Source organism: Ambystoma mexicanum, chromosome 3q, assembly GCF_040938575.1.
Source record: "Ambystoma mexicanum isolate Mex_15411 chromosome 3q, UKY_AmexF1_1, whole genome shotgun sequence".
Classification (NCBI taxonomy): Eukaryota; Metazoa; Chordata; class Amphibia; order Caudata; family Ambystomatidae; genus Ambystoma; species Ambystoma mexicanum.
The window spans coordinates 600,305,242-600,320,735 of NC_090926.1; the positions used below are offsets into that span (position 1 = coordinate 600,305,242).

The 15,494-nt window shown below is 45.4% G+C and overlaps 1 protein-coding gene across 1 annotated transcript; it reads right to left on the reverse strand.

Annotated features, from left to right (window-relative positions):
* Positions 1-6,154: 6,154 nt before the first annotated feature.
* Positions 6,155-9,612, reverse strand: LOC138582808 (zinc finger MYM-type protein 1-like). Its single transcript, XM_069654463.1, has 2 exons — positions 9,346-9,612; positions 6,155-8,496 (listed from the first exon to the last, which is right to left on the reverse strand). The coding sequence occupies exon 2, from the start codon at positions 8,476-8,478 to the stop codon at positions 6,358-6,360; it is 2,121 nt and encodes a 706-aa protein (XP_069510564.1). The 5' UTR covers positions 8,479-8,496; positions 9,346-9,612; the 3' UTR covers positions 6,155-6,357.
* Positions 9,613-15,494: the final 5,882 nt, after the last annotated feature.

Sequence of the window (15,494 nt, forward strand, 5' to 3'; positions counted from 1 at the left end):
TGGGATGATTCAGCTTTCTCATGGCAGACATCTCTCCCTTCTTAATGGAATGCCAGTTTGGGGATCATGATGCCAGACACAGGCATTCCACTAATGTGTGCCCCCATAGCGCCAACTTCATCTGGACTCTGTGGTCTGTAGGGTATTTTGTGTAGATTTGGGTCCTAGCGGTATTTTCTTACCGCCAAAAATAAAGTAATTCAGCAATAATCACTCCTTGCATTCAGATTGGGTTTGGTATTATAGGAATATAGTGGATATGCATTATTTCAGTACACAGATACATTTAGTTGGTATGCATTTCGTTGTGGTATAGTGATGAGCATAATTTCTTTGTTTTATTTGTGGCCCCAACATACAAAACCCCTTTCTTTTGTTTAGACTGTTCTTGTGATCTCTAGAGGCCTCAGGCTTCTACATTATTCAGGAACACCACATTTTCATATGGGGTGCCACTTTTGGCTGTTATCACTGATTTATCTACACCAGTGAGCTATGCTCCCATAACGTATTCACAATAACATGTGGTATAATCACTCATGTATTTACATTAGTGAAACTATTTCCAGAGGCCTCTTTCTCTGTTGACTCATGTACGTCCAACAGACTATCAGATTGTGTTCCACTCAGAAGTAACACACACATACACTGAGTGGAACCAGGCACACAGCTATTTATAATTACTCATAACATAACTTTTTCCACATGGGATGCTTGACATATATTACCTAATAACCTCCCCTTTTATCAGGTGATATGGGCTAACTGTACCAGAGAAAAACAGAAACAAATAGAAGCCTTTACACGGATTGTGATTTACATCAATTTCATTTCAAAATCATACATTACCAGTTTTGCGAGGCAGTCTTTTCTAGAATAAACATAAGAGAAACAATTGCAAAATACATGGCATTTCATTAGATTATTCACAACAATAAAAAGAACAGTGCATCAGTTGACTTCCATTCACACACCGCATTCTCGCTTTGTGTAAGATAATTACCAGCAAAATTGTAGCAGATCAGCACTCGAACTCTCTGGACAGGTCGCCTTCTTTAAATGGCTCGGGACTTCCCTTTGTAACACCCGGTGAGGACATGCAGTTCCAATCTGCACTCTTTGGTCCTCAAACCGGTGCCAATTGACTGGAATCTCCAGCCTGTGAAAGTCAGCAGTACACTGGAACGACACCTCTCAATCAGGCAGCCCCACAGCAACTCCCCTCAGGCTTCTCACCCAAGCCGTGTAAAAATGTCCACTGCCTTTCTCTCTCCCCGAGATTCTTCAGGAAACCTCTGTTACAGCCCCTAGGGTGACGTGCACCCAATAAAATTCTATCATGTCATACCCTCCTTCTTTAAACAATGGCTTGGCTTATACAGTTTAGAAACTGTATCTACTCATTTCCTGGCATGCAGATTTTGCATCCAGCTAACACAGTGAACAGAGAAAAAAAAAATCATCCAAGTGCACGTTTAAAATGACTTTCAGCCTGCCTCATTTTGCACTGAGAACACATTATATTATTAAGAAGTTAGGATCATGTTACTACTGTTAATTATATTAGTTCATTAATCCTCAAATGTGTCTCCTGCAACAGAGGCATTTCAGGAGAAAAAAATGGTGCAATTGCTTGTACCGCATTATAGCAATACATTGATCTCATGCAGTGGTGCTGCACTCCAAAAACACGCTAAATAATCCTACAGGCCCATGGTATCTCACTTCTTCCATGGGACTGGCCCTAATTCACCCAAATTCCTGTGCTTATTATTCGTTGCATGGTCTTTGCAGTATTCATCAAGTAAGCTTGATAAAACCTGCAGACTTGATGAGTGTTCTCCTGTGTTCTGGCTGAGGGCCCATTTCGGTCACCATTCACAGATGGCAAGTACTCAGCGTGCAACTGCCACTGTCTCAACCCTTACCTCTCTGGGTGCCTCACCTCAGAAGCACCGCTAGGGTCACCTTTCCCTTTTCAGCCGTGCTGTGTCTTTTCCCCACTTGGCTGTAAGGACGTATCATGCTGCTTTCTGAGCCGTGGTTCTCCTTTCTTCACGCCGACTTTCTGTCGCTTGAACCCATTCATCTCCTGTTTCACTTTGGGCACTGCATCATCTCACACACTATTCTGAGTATTACAGAACCCAGAGCAGTGTTCTACAGGAAACATAATTCTGTTGTGGATTTGTTTCACACTTTCAGGTGGTCGTTGCTTGTTCTTCAGAGTTGTATGCTGTTGCTATTGAATGGTAGTGCTGTGGAGGGACTGCTGCTCAGTCGTTGCAGCCTTGTGGTGGCCCCTGCAGCAAGCCTCTGTCAGGCGCACGTCCACTGCTGTCCTATAGTATCCTTTTTATAAGGCAGTTGTGATCTGTGCAGATAATTTTACAGGGCTATGTTTTTTTTCCGGAGGCAATTGCACTTTGGTAAAACCACAATAAGGACATTGCAAGCGTCAAACTCGAGAAATAATGTCCCATATCTAAGGAATGTACACAGGAATGTACTTTGAGTGGATAGCAACATTTTATGTACAGCGTTTAAACATGGGTGGAAATATGTGAACACAGGGGAAGGGAAGATTTTGACAGAAGCTTTGGCAAAGCCAATACATCTGTTTTCTGAAATCTTGTGTGTTAGTGTGATTTGTGTGTGTGTGTGCACTGTATTGGGGCATGTGGAAAGAACCTGCCGGGATGGAATGGCACATGCAGAAAGAGCTCAGGTGTAAGTAGCCTGGGTGGGGAAGGTACTTTGCTAGGGAAAGTGCATTAGTGGAAGATGCACTGGAGTGAAAGTGCACAAAAGGAGTAGATGCACAGGGATAGGAAGGTGCACGGGTAGAAGGCACTCCAGGCATGAACTGCAAAGGGGCACGAATGACCATGGATGGAGGATTTGGGTCTATTTGACCTAAAACATTTCACCTAATCACATTTGTTCTAATGTATTTGACCTTTTTTTTCGTTCTAAAATGCGGGGGGAAATCCCTGCAACCCTGCCGACCCACTCCCCCTCAACCTAATCTATACCCTTACCCATTCCCATATATATATTTAATTAAATTTGACCCAAAAAAAGGGCAAAGAAATGTAATCAAATGTTTTAGATCAAAATGTTTTTAGGTCAATTATACTAATACCGGATGGAGCACCAACGAAATTAGTTCTGTGCAATTGTCATGACATCCCAAGGGGTTTTCTTTGCTTGTGCTGAGGTAAGTAAAAAGAAAAAAATCAACGGGAGGACCCGGTGACCTGTGGAGGGTGCGGGAGATGGGGAGGAAACAGGCTCTTGTGCGTCCTGCTGGGGGAGGCCCAGTGTTTGGTGGCAGTTTGCATGCTTGGGCTCAGAGTCCGTTCTGAACTTTGTGTTTGTGGATAGTTGCGACAGTGCTTTAAATGGAAAAAAAGAGGTGTAGGTACTCACCAAGGAACGAAGCCGGACATTCTGGTACAGCACTTTTGGCGCCGGCTGTTTCAGCGCGGCACCTTGGACAGAGGTCTCTTTTAGGCACACCCTGTTTTTTGCAGGCAATGCCCAGTGAGATAAAATGTTGTGCCAAGGAGCACACACTTTGGTGAAGCAGTGTATCTGAAATCCTTTCACACAAACCTCCAGTTTGTTGTTATGCATTGTGTAAGGAAGTCTGAATATCTAAATGAGACTTTCTTTTTTGTGCAACAAGTTAGCAGATATCATAGCTGTAAACTAAGCTTTAGAAGGGGAGTTCTATTATTGCTCGCTTTCATTGCCTAATAAGAAATTTGGTAGGTAACTGAAGCTCTGTGCAAGTTTTTAGTGGAAAACGTTCCATGACAACTCATATCACTTAAACATTACTTATTTAAATAGGGCACTGCTAAAAACAAAGAAACATCTTAAAATAATTTCCCATAGTTATCCAAATCAATCCCTGCTCCTTTATAGGACACCAAAGGAAACAGATGAAGCACACTTAGCGTAACAGTGTTCCATGCCTAGTGTGCTGAGAGCACAGTAGTAGCAGGTTTGTCTCTCCTTTTGTATGCAGGGTGGGCCCTAAAGGAGACATTATGGACACTGCGGGTGGTACAGCTTATATGTCACATACCTCATAATTGATGCATGTCTCTGGAAGTTTTGGTCAAATGAAAGTGATATTTAAGATGTGTGTTCCCTGTAAGGAGCCTGGCGGCACAGGTCATGCAAGGGCAAATAAAGGAGTCATCACGCAGGTATGCAAGCAGTGCACAAGCGGAGCCTGTAAATGTGACAATGGTGTCCATCTCGTTCTTGCAATGCAACATTGGCAAAGAGGGGCCATGAACCCTGCTGCGCTAATATCGGTCGCCTAGTGAACTGTGGTCACCACCGCAGTGTTTGGCTCAGCGTTTCTCCACCCACTCTACTCCGGACGGCAGTGGCTCTGTGTCATGGCGGTCCTGTCTCTCCCCCGGACCCCCCCGCTGAGGTGAGCACTCCTTCGAGCTGCACCCAGGCCGCAAGGGCTGAGATTCATGTGTGCTCTGTGATCAGAGCTTTAAAAAAATAAAATACTCATGGAAGGCAAATGTGCCTACAATGAAAGTGGGGAGGAGCTTGCATGGGCGTAGGACATGGGGGGTACAGGGGGGACAAATCCCCCCCACAATTTTAGGTGGAGGGGTTACAATGGCATTTATCCCCCCTAGCTTCCTCCAGTTTGTGTGTCTCTGCATGTGCAGTGATGCGTGCAAACTTCAGACTCTGAAGTTTGCATGCAGTTCAGCTCAGCAGCAGAGCCACACCGGTTGTAAAGATTTTTGTTACAAGTTACAACAACAACAAGATGAACACTCGTGCATTCTGAGCGTTCCCCCTCGTGGTCAAGTGCCAGGAAGGCCGGGCCCGGGGAACAAACTGCATGTGCCGAGTGTGCAGTGCACTTCTGCGCAGCCTCCTCCCTTCCAGAAGAAGCCACTAGCAGCAGGCAGCAACGTGTGCTCGGCTCCTCCTGAGAGTTTGACTCTCCGAGCTGACAGACTGCTCCTGCGAGGCGACGCCAATTCGACCTGGAGTCCGAGACTCGACGAGAGACCTCACTTATCAGCTAACAATGAAAGTCAAAGTTGCCTCCCCATGTCTGTGGCTGGCCTTGCCAATGCTTGTGTAGGGTGCCCTGAATGGGCACCTGTCTTGGCACTATGTTTTCCTGCATGGGGTGCGGCTGCCTGTCTCCATGTTCACATAACAGCACCTGTGCTCAGCAGAGCAATATTCTCTGTCCCGGGCCTGCCTTTCTAGAGCAGTGCTCACACAGCCGAAAAAGAATACACACAGAGCAATTGCAAGCTGCACAACCCATCGGCGGGATGCGTGGCACCTCCCGTGCAGTTCCGCCAAGTCAGGGGTGACATCCGTCCCACGGATGGAGGAGTTACAGGAGGACATGGAAGATGCTGTTCCTCAAGAGGATGATGAAAATGGTCCTGCTGACCAAGCTGGAGGTGAGAACACGATCAAAAGTAGTCTGGAGATGGAGAGGCGAAGACGATCAGATGTCATCCTGCCTACCTCCAAGACAGTGGCGGCTGGTGAGTTTGAAAGCTGGTGGGGCGTAAATTTCCCAGGGCGAATATAGTCGCGAGCGCGCGCAGCGCGCGTGCCCACCCCCCCCAAGGGGGGTGCGGGGGGGTTCTCCCCCCGCGAAAATTTTGGAAAAATGGCCTACAAAATGTGCAATTTACTGTCCAAAAAACCCACCGAAATATGAAAAAAGCATTCGGTTTTACATATTAATGGTGGTACACTATTCTTACGTGTGCAAGTGTGATGGTGTATTTTACAGCAGCTTGTACTGGGAATAGCTGGTACTATGGTGTATGCATAAATAAATTCATTATATAGTCAGTAATAATGGAAACATGTTTGTCATGCTGTTACTGGCATTCACATGCGTTCATCCTCTTACTAAGGTGGGATTTGAGGCATTTTCTGAAAGGGGGAAACTAAGCTAAAATATGACTTTAGTTTTTAACCACTTAATTAATGCGACATATTTGTCCTACCTCTAATGGCTGTCTGCCTCGCTGAGTTGCCATTGCGTCAGTTGCTCAAAGTTGCAACACGTGGAATGCACAGGTCTCAGAAATGGCACATACATATTGCATGGAGAAAAATGCAACAGAAATAGTTTACTATGTTGAGTGCTTTATTATCAACCAACAACCATAACATCAAAACATACTTCACATTTCTCACTGTTCTGTCAAATAGATCACTGCAACCTTAAACAAAATCCTAACATATATAAGGCCATTGAAACAAAGAATTCAAGGTAACCCACAAAATAACTGCAAATAGCTCGTTTGTAACAGAACATTCACTGGTCAATCATTTTGAAAGTTTGTACACAAATTGTGCACGTCTATTTTTCAGAGAGGCAAATTTATCAATAGTCCGTGTATTGAAGTCAGGGATCTCTTGAATTAGTTGTTTTTCCATGGACAGCATGGCCAAAGCATTCAGACGATCCTCAGTCATTGTGTTTCTCAAGAATGTTTTAATTCGCTTCAGGGTGGAGAAACAGCGCTCAGACTCAGCTGTTGTCATGGGTGTAGTAATCAGAATTTTTAATAACTGCATTGTCTCACTAAATGCTTCTTCGAGATTGTTTTCAACGAACAATTTTAATAAAGAAATTGCCCCACTTGAACTACAGAATTCTGGTCTCTCATAAACAATTGAAAGCTCAGTGCGCAGTCTTTCCTTGTTTAACATGGGGTACGCTTGGACAGTTGCATTCAGTGCTTCATTGGGAAAAGACTGTCCATGTGTTTGAAATAGGTCACTCTGCAACAATTTGGCCCCCTCCAAGTGGTTAGTAAATGCAAAGCGTTCTTGGGCTTGTGTAACTATAATATCACATACTTCTTTAGCCAAACGATTCAAAGTGTTCATATTTGCATTGCGACCTGAAAAAGTTGCCTCTGATGGAAATTTAGCTTCCAGATTGTCAGTGCTTTCACGTACTCTGCCAATGCACTTGATAAAAGTTTCAGTAGCTTTCTGCACATACACAGAGTCAATGTCTCGCTTCTGAAGCTGGTTATATAAAATGTCGACATGGGGCATTATGTCATTGAACAAAAAAAGGAAGAAAAGGAACTCCTTCTCTTTCAGAGTTCGAATGAATCCCTGGGCCTCATGCACAGTAACCCCCTCAAAATCAGTCCGTCTTTCAATAATTTTCTCAAAGCATGTACGGAGTGCTTCCCTGTGCCGATATATGGCTTCCACTACCCGAATATGGTAGCTCCAGCGAGTGCGAGATGGTTTTGGAAGTCTGGAATCTGAAACCTCATCTAGAACTGCGGTTCTTTTTGGAGAACGAGAAAAAAATGTACAGAAGCCAGAGATATCCAAAAAGAAAACTCGAGCTTGTGAGATATTTGAAACAGCCTGTTCAATGATGAGGTTAAGCTGGTGTGCATAGCAATGTACATAATGTGCATTTGGATACACTTCAGCTACTTTCTTTTGGACTCCACCAGACACCCCCCTCATTACACTCGCACCATCATATGTTTGCGCAATTACTTTTTTTTTGTGGCAATCTTCAGGGAATACTTTGTGTAATTTTTCCATTATGGCAGTAGCAATGGTCTGCGCACTAGAGTCTTTCAGATCAGAGAATCCATAAAACCTTTCAACAATTCTGTATCGTTCATCAATGTAGCGATAGACTAGCACAGACTGAGTCTTAGTGGAAATATCAGTTGTATCGTCTGCCTGAATAGCCACATAATCAGTGCATTTTAACTGCTCTACAATGATCTCTCTGGTGACCGTGAGCATGCAGTCCAGCAGTTCATTCTGAATTGTTTTTGAAGTGCCCTTGAATACTGTTGCATTTTTTAAGTGTAGTTCCATTGCACTGTCTATGCTGGATACAAAATCCACCAGGCCTCTAAACACACCAGGATTTAAAGAGTCTTCAGTTTCATCATGGCCACGTAAAGCCAATTCAAACGCACCACAAAAACGCACACAGTCTATTAACTTTGACAAGATGTATCGGTTTTTATCCACATCCTCATTATGCCTCATCACGCTCCGGCGATAGGCATCATCCAACTGTGTTGCAATGTTCACACTTCCCAACATGCGCAGCTGTAATATATTCTCAATATGAGATTTGCACGATTCATGTCTCTTGGTTTTTTCTGACAAATGCTTTAAGTCAGTGACTCCGGTTTTTGTCCAGGCCGTTTCACCTCCAAACAGCAGGCAAGGGAAGCAGAACAAAGACCGCTTAGCAATGCTACCAGTGAGCCATGTCTTCTTTTCATACCACACCATGGAAAATGTGCGTGTGTAAGCCTTTCCCCTATCTTTTGCGGACTGTTCAATTTTTACATCTGGCCGATCAGGCCCTAGTCTTTTCACCTCCAGTTTTTCAGTGTGTGCGAGTCCGGAAAATGGTTTTGAGAGTAATTGGTCCACTGAATTCATTTTCGGCAACAGTGACACCTGTTAATAAGCAAAATGATTATGTACATGTATATGTAGATGGGATCATGTAGTCATTGTTAGGTATGCTCTTCAATAACACATAAGTATAATTAGTCGGTACTAGACACAGATAGCGTCTGCAATTATACACAACTCTGCTGTACTTATCATCGACCAGTACAGTTGAGTATAATTGCCGATGTTATCTATGCATGCGTTAACACACATGCCCATAAGCAAATGTGACACCAGCCACACAATACGTATTGCAGCTTGTTTGGCAAATGAGTACTTATGGAAGAAATGAGGCAAGTTTGTTCTGTTAATACTGTTCTAAAAAACACATTGTTTAGAATGTAGGGACATTTTTCTGAACGCATGACACAACCCCAACCCCTCCCAAGCACTGTGGGAACAATGGTGAAGATTAGAAAGAAGGTATTCTGATGTTTGAAAGACTGTGGGATTTTACAGCAGTAAAACAAATTACTGTATACCATTAAACTGGAAGATACCAGGACATCATGAGGTAAGTGGGAACCACCACCCAATCCTATCCTTCGAAAAACAGTTTCCAAATGGACAGGTTTGCTTCCGTTGAACCATAAGCAGGCCTTTTTGCATTATATGTATGACTTTCCATTTTCACATGCCACCCTCTCAGCTAGTCATAGATGCCATTCTGTATCTGTAGTCTGTACTGTTCATCACATTTTCCCCCACCTCATTGATACCCACAAACATGGTCTTCTTTTTAAAAAAAAAATGTAAACAAGATAGCTGTGTGCCTTCTTTACTACAGATGAACACAAACAGAGTTGGAGTGCCCTGAGCACCAAACCCTACAAAAGACTCATGCTAGCTCACCTCGTTCTGGAGAATGGTCACTGCAATGAACTCCTTCGCAGGCTATGGGAAATCCAAATCCCGGAAGGTGCACTGTGGAGGTTGAAGTTCGATGTTTTTAGTTGCACAATTGCCCTGGACTGGTTGGATTTGTTCATGTAAGGTGTTGCTGATTGTCTGTAAAGAGAAAGTGAGAGACTGATCTGAGAAAGGGCAACATAGGCTCAGAGCAGTATTAAAATGGTTTTCACACATGAAGGAGAGAGAGTTAACTGCTTGTAACATTGAAGCTGCACCAGAATAATCATTAGTACCTCCATGTGTAAAGAAAGTACCAGCAACTACCACCATGTGCCAGTCATCAGTTGTATAACGCTGCCTGCAATATATACATTTTTGTAATGTTTTCGTTCTGGGGCTTTAAAAGTGCGCTTTGCGGAGCTCACATTACAAAATTGATTTGCTGCAGCCCTTCAGGCACCCGATTTATAAGCACTCTACGTGTCCTTCGCTGAAGTCCTGTTAAAAACAGCATTGGCAAAGCCACTGAGATCCTGTTCAAACACAAGCATTGACAAAGCCAACATTTTGGCCTTGTGCATACAGTGTAAGCTTCTGCCAGGCACTGCTATTAGATCATGATGCCCAGGAACTTGCACCATGTTTCTGCTTCTACAACAACGGGTAGTAGTTAATTCTGCTACAGCTGTGCCTGGCAAGTGGCACTGTGCCTGGCAAGTGTAGCTGTGCTACAGCTGTGCCTGGCCACAACAAGGGATGAAGGGATGAAGGTAGACAGATCAAGCAAGCACAACACAAGGCAGTGAGCTGAGGTCAAAGGGGAAGGTGGGTAAACAGCAAGAAGAAGAAGCGCAGGCTGAGAGTTAAATACACATGCACATTTAAACTCAGGAATGAAAAGAATATGTTGCTATTTGTGAAGACTGCATACTGCCAACATGGGGGCAGTTGCTGGGGGCCCCTCTGAGGCTCAAGGCCCCTTTCATTTGAAAGGTTCGAAATGCCCTGACGCCGTCCCTGCTCTTGATGCTACCGCAGCTCCTCACTGCGGCTCCCACCCGGGCTTCCGCCTGAGGACTTGGGATTTTAAAAGGCTTGAGAACTTTAATGATTAATAGTGTGCCGTGCCATCATGAGATATAAACCCTTCAGATGGTTTCGGAACTGGCTAAATCTATTAAACATACACCTGCAGGCTGTTTTTAATGAAATGGCTGTGCAAGTTCACTGCCATGCGCTGCGCAGCTAATGGCTGCACGAGGAAGCCTTGCAGCAGCCAGGCTGCCGTGCGCCAAGCTAACGGGCACAAGACACCAGCAAGCTTCTAGTAAGACCGTTTTTCGGGGGTCTTTCGTTTTTAAACATAACATCTTTAGTGATTAGGGAATGAACAAGATGACATCACACGGATAATGACTGGTGCTGCAACCAGAATACCCCATGCGAGATCATGTAAGCTATTTGCTAACACTTTAAATGGTAATGGCCAATTCCAGGGAAGGACAGAGGCATGATATGATATTTTATTTATAGCGCGCCTGTTTTCCTTTAGGGAAGAGTGTTGATTGTGCTAATTAATTTACCCAGTTCTCATAGTGCTTACCAGGTTTCCCTGTTCTGTGTTGTTCATGAATAAAGCAAACAGTAGGCAGTATTGTTTTGAATGGTACTACATGCCATATACTTTTTCTGGGTGTTAGATATACGCACTTAGAAGAGTAAAAACAAGTGTTGCATTGCAAGTGGCAAGTGGGTAATAATGGAATATATACATGACTGACAAAGAAACAAGTGACATGTTTTAAATAATTGATATAAATGAAATCATATCCCAAACTGGTCAATTTCTCAAGCACTTAAAGATACATGCCTGACTTGGCGTGCCTGAGTCTGTAAGGATACGGTCACTGTGTCTACCAGTTTATGAGGGTGCCAGGCCATCCATGCGTTAGATTGTATTGCGCACGTCTCACTCTACAAGTTGAGGCTCCAGCCAAGTGGAGTCTCACTATCGTTTGTAAAAGAGGACTCTCCCCGATCCCCCCTTATGCCAGCGCGGGATTAATGCTACTGTCCCATTCAAGGTAAGACCGTGGAGACAAACACCTCAGCAGGGTCGCGTGCGGGCCTACAATTAAGTTTGCATCCAGTCACTATTAGATTTGACTGCATTCCCATCACCGCATGTTGCAGTTGGTTGTTCTGAAGGAGGAAAATAGGAATCCTGACCTGGGGCTTCCTGCAATGCAGTTGGTCCATTTCCTCTTAACTGGGGCCCAGTGTGTACAAATCACAAAGTGAATCTTGGAATGTGGCCTTTTACAGGCAGTTAGAGCTTGCATTCCAAGCACGATTATTGGCTAGAAAGCTGGAAACAGTGAAAAGAACAAAAGGAAAGCATGGAATGGAGGTGTCTACTTGTGGTTACAGCCTACATTCCACGTTTTCTGATTGTCTAAACACAATATAAATTTGTTATTACTATAATTGCTCAACTTTTCCTAATTTCGAATATTGTATTTTTAAAATTGTATGGTGAACATTTTTCGCCTAATAAAGAGATAAACTTGGGTAAGCTGATTAACAACTGAGGCCGCCAGATCTGGATGAATGCAGCACAAAAATTATTCAACAGTACCAGTTTCCACTGTTCCGACATTAAAACATGACTTTCACAATATTGGAAAGCACTGTTCACTCATGGGATTCGGAACACGACTAGTATTACATTACAGCGCCATTCCTCCAAAACCCATCTCAGAGGTTCTGTGCCAACACCACGCTGCTGCCACCTTTCCACATACAAGCCATAAATAGGCAGCTCCGAACCCTTCTCAAAAAGGCTTGGGGTTAGATACAGTGTCTTGAGAGGAACACACGTCTACAACCCATTTGCACTACCAGGAATCGGGGGAGCATTACTAGTTTCCTGCCCTAAAAAAAATTCTCATTGGTGCACACCCACCGCCTACTGGGAAGTGACACGCTTAGGAAACCAGGGCGCAAACCTTAAAAAAAAAAGATCACCACCCTCTCTGGCAGAGGAGAACCAGTAAGTGCGTATACCAAAACAAGTGTCCTTAATCTACTTGCTAATGAAATTAGAAGAAGCCTATAATTGCAACTGTAGTTACTGACAAGAGTCAGACACTGTGAGGTGCTGCTTTAAATTTGCTTCCCAGCATTGCGGCAATTGTGCAGTAAAGGATGCATTTAGTAGCAGCAGTAAAACAGGCACACAGACAGACTCGTACAACACACACCCCTTTACAGACTTTCGTTGCGTCGCGATAACAGGCTCAAAAATGGCAGAAGATGGGCAGGGACAGGAAGTGGGTGGGAATAGCCATATGGAATCACATGGCCATGGTCATTGAATAGGTGGGTAAAAACCAAATAACACCTGCTTTGTGTCCTTCCTTGTGTGACATTTCTACTCTAGCTGTACTCCAATGCAATCGTCGAGGCTTATAGGTGACGCCAAAAACTGAACTGACCTGAAACTCATCACTGTCACACTTGTGACAGCCATTATTTCCTTCAACCCTAAACTCTGTCTCTATGTCCTTCCCACCCCGGACTCTCTGACAATCTACCCCGCGGGACCCTCAATCGGCCACTGCCGTCGCTGTCTCATTGTGAGGCTAATATGCTGCGCTGCTGCACAGCTGCACCTGTCCTTATTTGTCTTGCACTGCGGCTCCCCAGCCTGTGTGCTCTGCGCAGTGGGTGTCATTTCACATCACTGAGGTATGAGGAGAAGAAAATTTCTTCTCCTCATACCTCAGTGATGATGGTGGAAACGAACACGCTCCTGTCGTAGTCCCAGCCGTCGGCGCAGGGCTGCTTGGCAATGGCAGTCACGTTGTCGGCGGTGGCATTCTGAGTCAGCACTCAGCAGCCACCACTGAGGCTCCGTGAACTGCAGGCACTTCTCCGGCCTCTGGTTCCGGTCCAGCTGCGGCCCGCGACCACTCGCGGCGCATCTGCTAATTGTGCCGTTTTATATTTTCGGCATTTTTCGACAAAAAAATGCCGAAAATATAAAACGGCACAAGTCAGGGAGAGCCTGGCTTGCAGGGAGAGGCCGTTTTATATTTTCGGCATTCTTCTTTTTGTCGAAAAATGCAGAAAATATAAAACGGCGTCGGCACTATTAACAGATGCGGGAGTGGTCGCGGCGGGCCGCAGAAGCAGCACCCGCCTGCCTGCCCTGGGCCTTGCGTACCGGTCCGGCGTGGCCCAAGGCAAGGCCCTTGGGCCACGCACGGACCGGGGGTTAAACAAAGCAAGGCTAGGCCCCGGCGGCCCCCGCTGAGCAGACTGCCGTCAACTTGGCCCGCTACGACCAAGGCTCGCCCAAGTTGACGGCAGTCAGCTCGGCAGCAACACTGAACGACGTGTAGGCCTTGGCCTTGGCCTACACGTTGTTCAGTGTTGACCTGGCCCTGGGCCGTGGACAGTGGAGTGGACACATAGTTTGGGCCCGGGGAGGGGAGTCTAGTAAGTAACACTCCCACTCCCAGTCCCCGGGCCCAGAGAGAAGAAAACACTGGGGTACTTACCACGGCGCCGCTGGTCTGTGCCACACACTCGAGTCCTGACTCCTGTGTTGATGTTTACTCGTCGAGGGTCGGGCTGGAAAGAAAGAGAAAAACGGCAGGGTGTGAAGGCGGCGCAGGCGCACGCACACACCCTGCGCCATAGATACAGTAATGTCATTGGCTGTTTGCCAGCCAATGACATTACTGTATCCATGGCAGGGGAGGGAGGGAATAAGTGCAGTGCGCTGTTTGCGCACATTTCAATACTGGCGGGGCCACCCCTGAAGCGCCCCGCCAGGCTTATAATGAAAGGGGCTACGTAGAGTGCGTGGAGCTAGGAGCTCCACGCACTCTGCTATAGAAAAAAAATATACTAAATTGGGACGCGCCCCGGCACCAGGCCGACCTATACACTGTAGGTTGGCCTGGTGCCGGGGCGCACACTATTGTTTCCTTGCCACAGCGCCCCCGCGCTGTTGGCAAAGGAACTGCAGCAGTACTAAGCTAAAAGAGATTCAATCAGAGAAGTTCTCTGACTGAATCTCTTTTAGTTTCTCTCTTTTTTTGGGGGGGGCGGTGCCCGGCCGCCCTAGCATAGCAGCCGCCACTGCTCCAAGAATATGAGCTTGACGTTTCATAACAAAAGGAGTTAGGACATTTATTTGAAAACCTATTATTTTAGTGTTTGTGCTTATCTCGTGTTCAAACTGTTAAGAAAAGGGGAGAGTGTAGTGTGTACCCTTCAAGGAGTCCGATGGCACATGTCACAGCGTTGGGTAAATAAAGGAGGTGGTGTCACACTGGCACGCCAGCAACGCATGCGCGCAGACTGTAAATGTAACAACCATGTCCGTCTCATACTTGCGCGACAACGTGCCTATTGAACCTCGCGTGAGGAATCTTTGGGGTTCATCACACTCCATTATGGACACGTGACTTGCACCATTCGGCCATGGTTATAAAAGTCACTGAAAGGAATTGCCATGCCAGTCTAAACGCAGCCTCCTGAGTGCACTGTGTTGCCAGGGCAACTGAACGATGTACATACACTATCAGCGAAGCTGGCCCTTATTCGAGAGACGATGGACAGATTTGTAGTAGTGTAGTTATGCACTTTCATTTGATCGAAATAACAGTCGGTTTAGTGAAAACTATCGGGTTAGAGGCACCCTCAATGCAGCTAATTCGCTGCACAATGGGCACATTTCATTGTTTCATGTATGTATTTATTTCTCTGTTTCATCAGCTCGGGAAGTTTGTGTTAATCGTGTCCCTTTTGCTTTTGTGACCAATTGCGCCCTGTATGAGTTTGATGCAGAATGCGCCGTCATGTTGGATATGTGTCTCTCGATTAAGAGTCAACGTCGATATCATTTGGAGGGGAGACCGAGGTGCCTGTCAGCCCAACTTTGGTGGAACTGCAGATTGCACCGCCGCATTATTTAGTGCTTACCAGATTTAAACCAAGAAGGATGCATTCCATGCGCTTGCTGCAAATGGAATCAGGATGCATTCACTTGAATTGGCAATGTTGATAACAGCACGCCTCCCTTCACCCTGTGATTGACGAGTAAGACTGACAGTGCCTAGAAATGAGCTGTGAAT

Excerpts from the sequence above, each read along its gene's own strand:
- LOC138582808 (XM_069654463.1), bottom strand. The coding sequence starts at position 8,478 with ATGAATTCAGTGGACCAATTACTCTCAAAACCATTTTCCGGACTCGCA.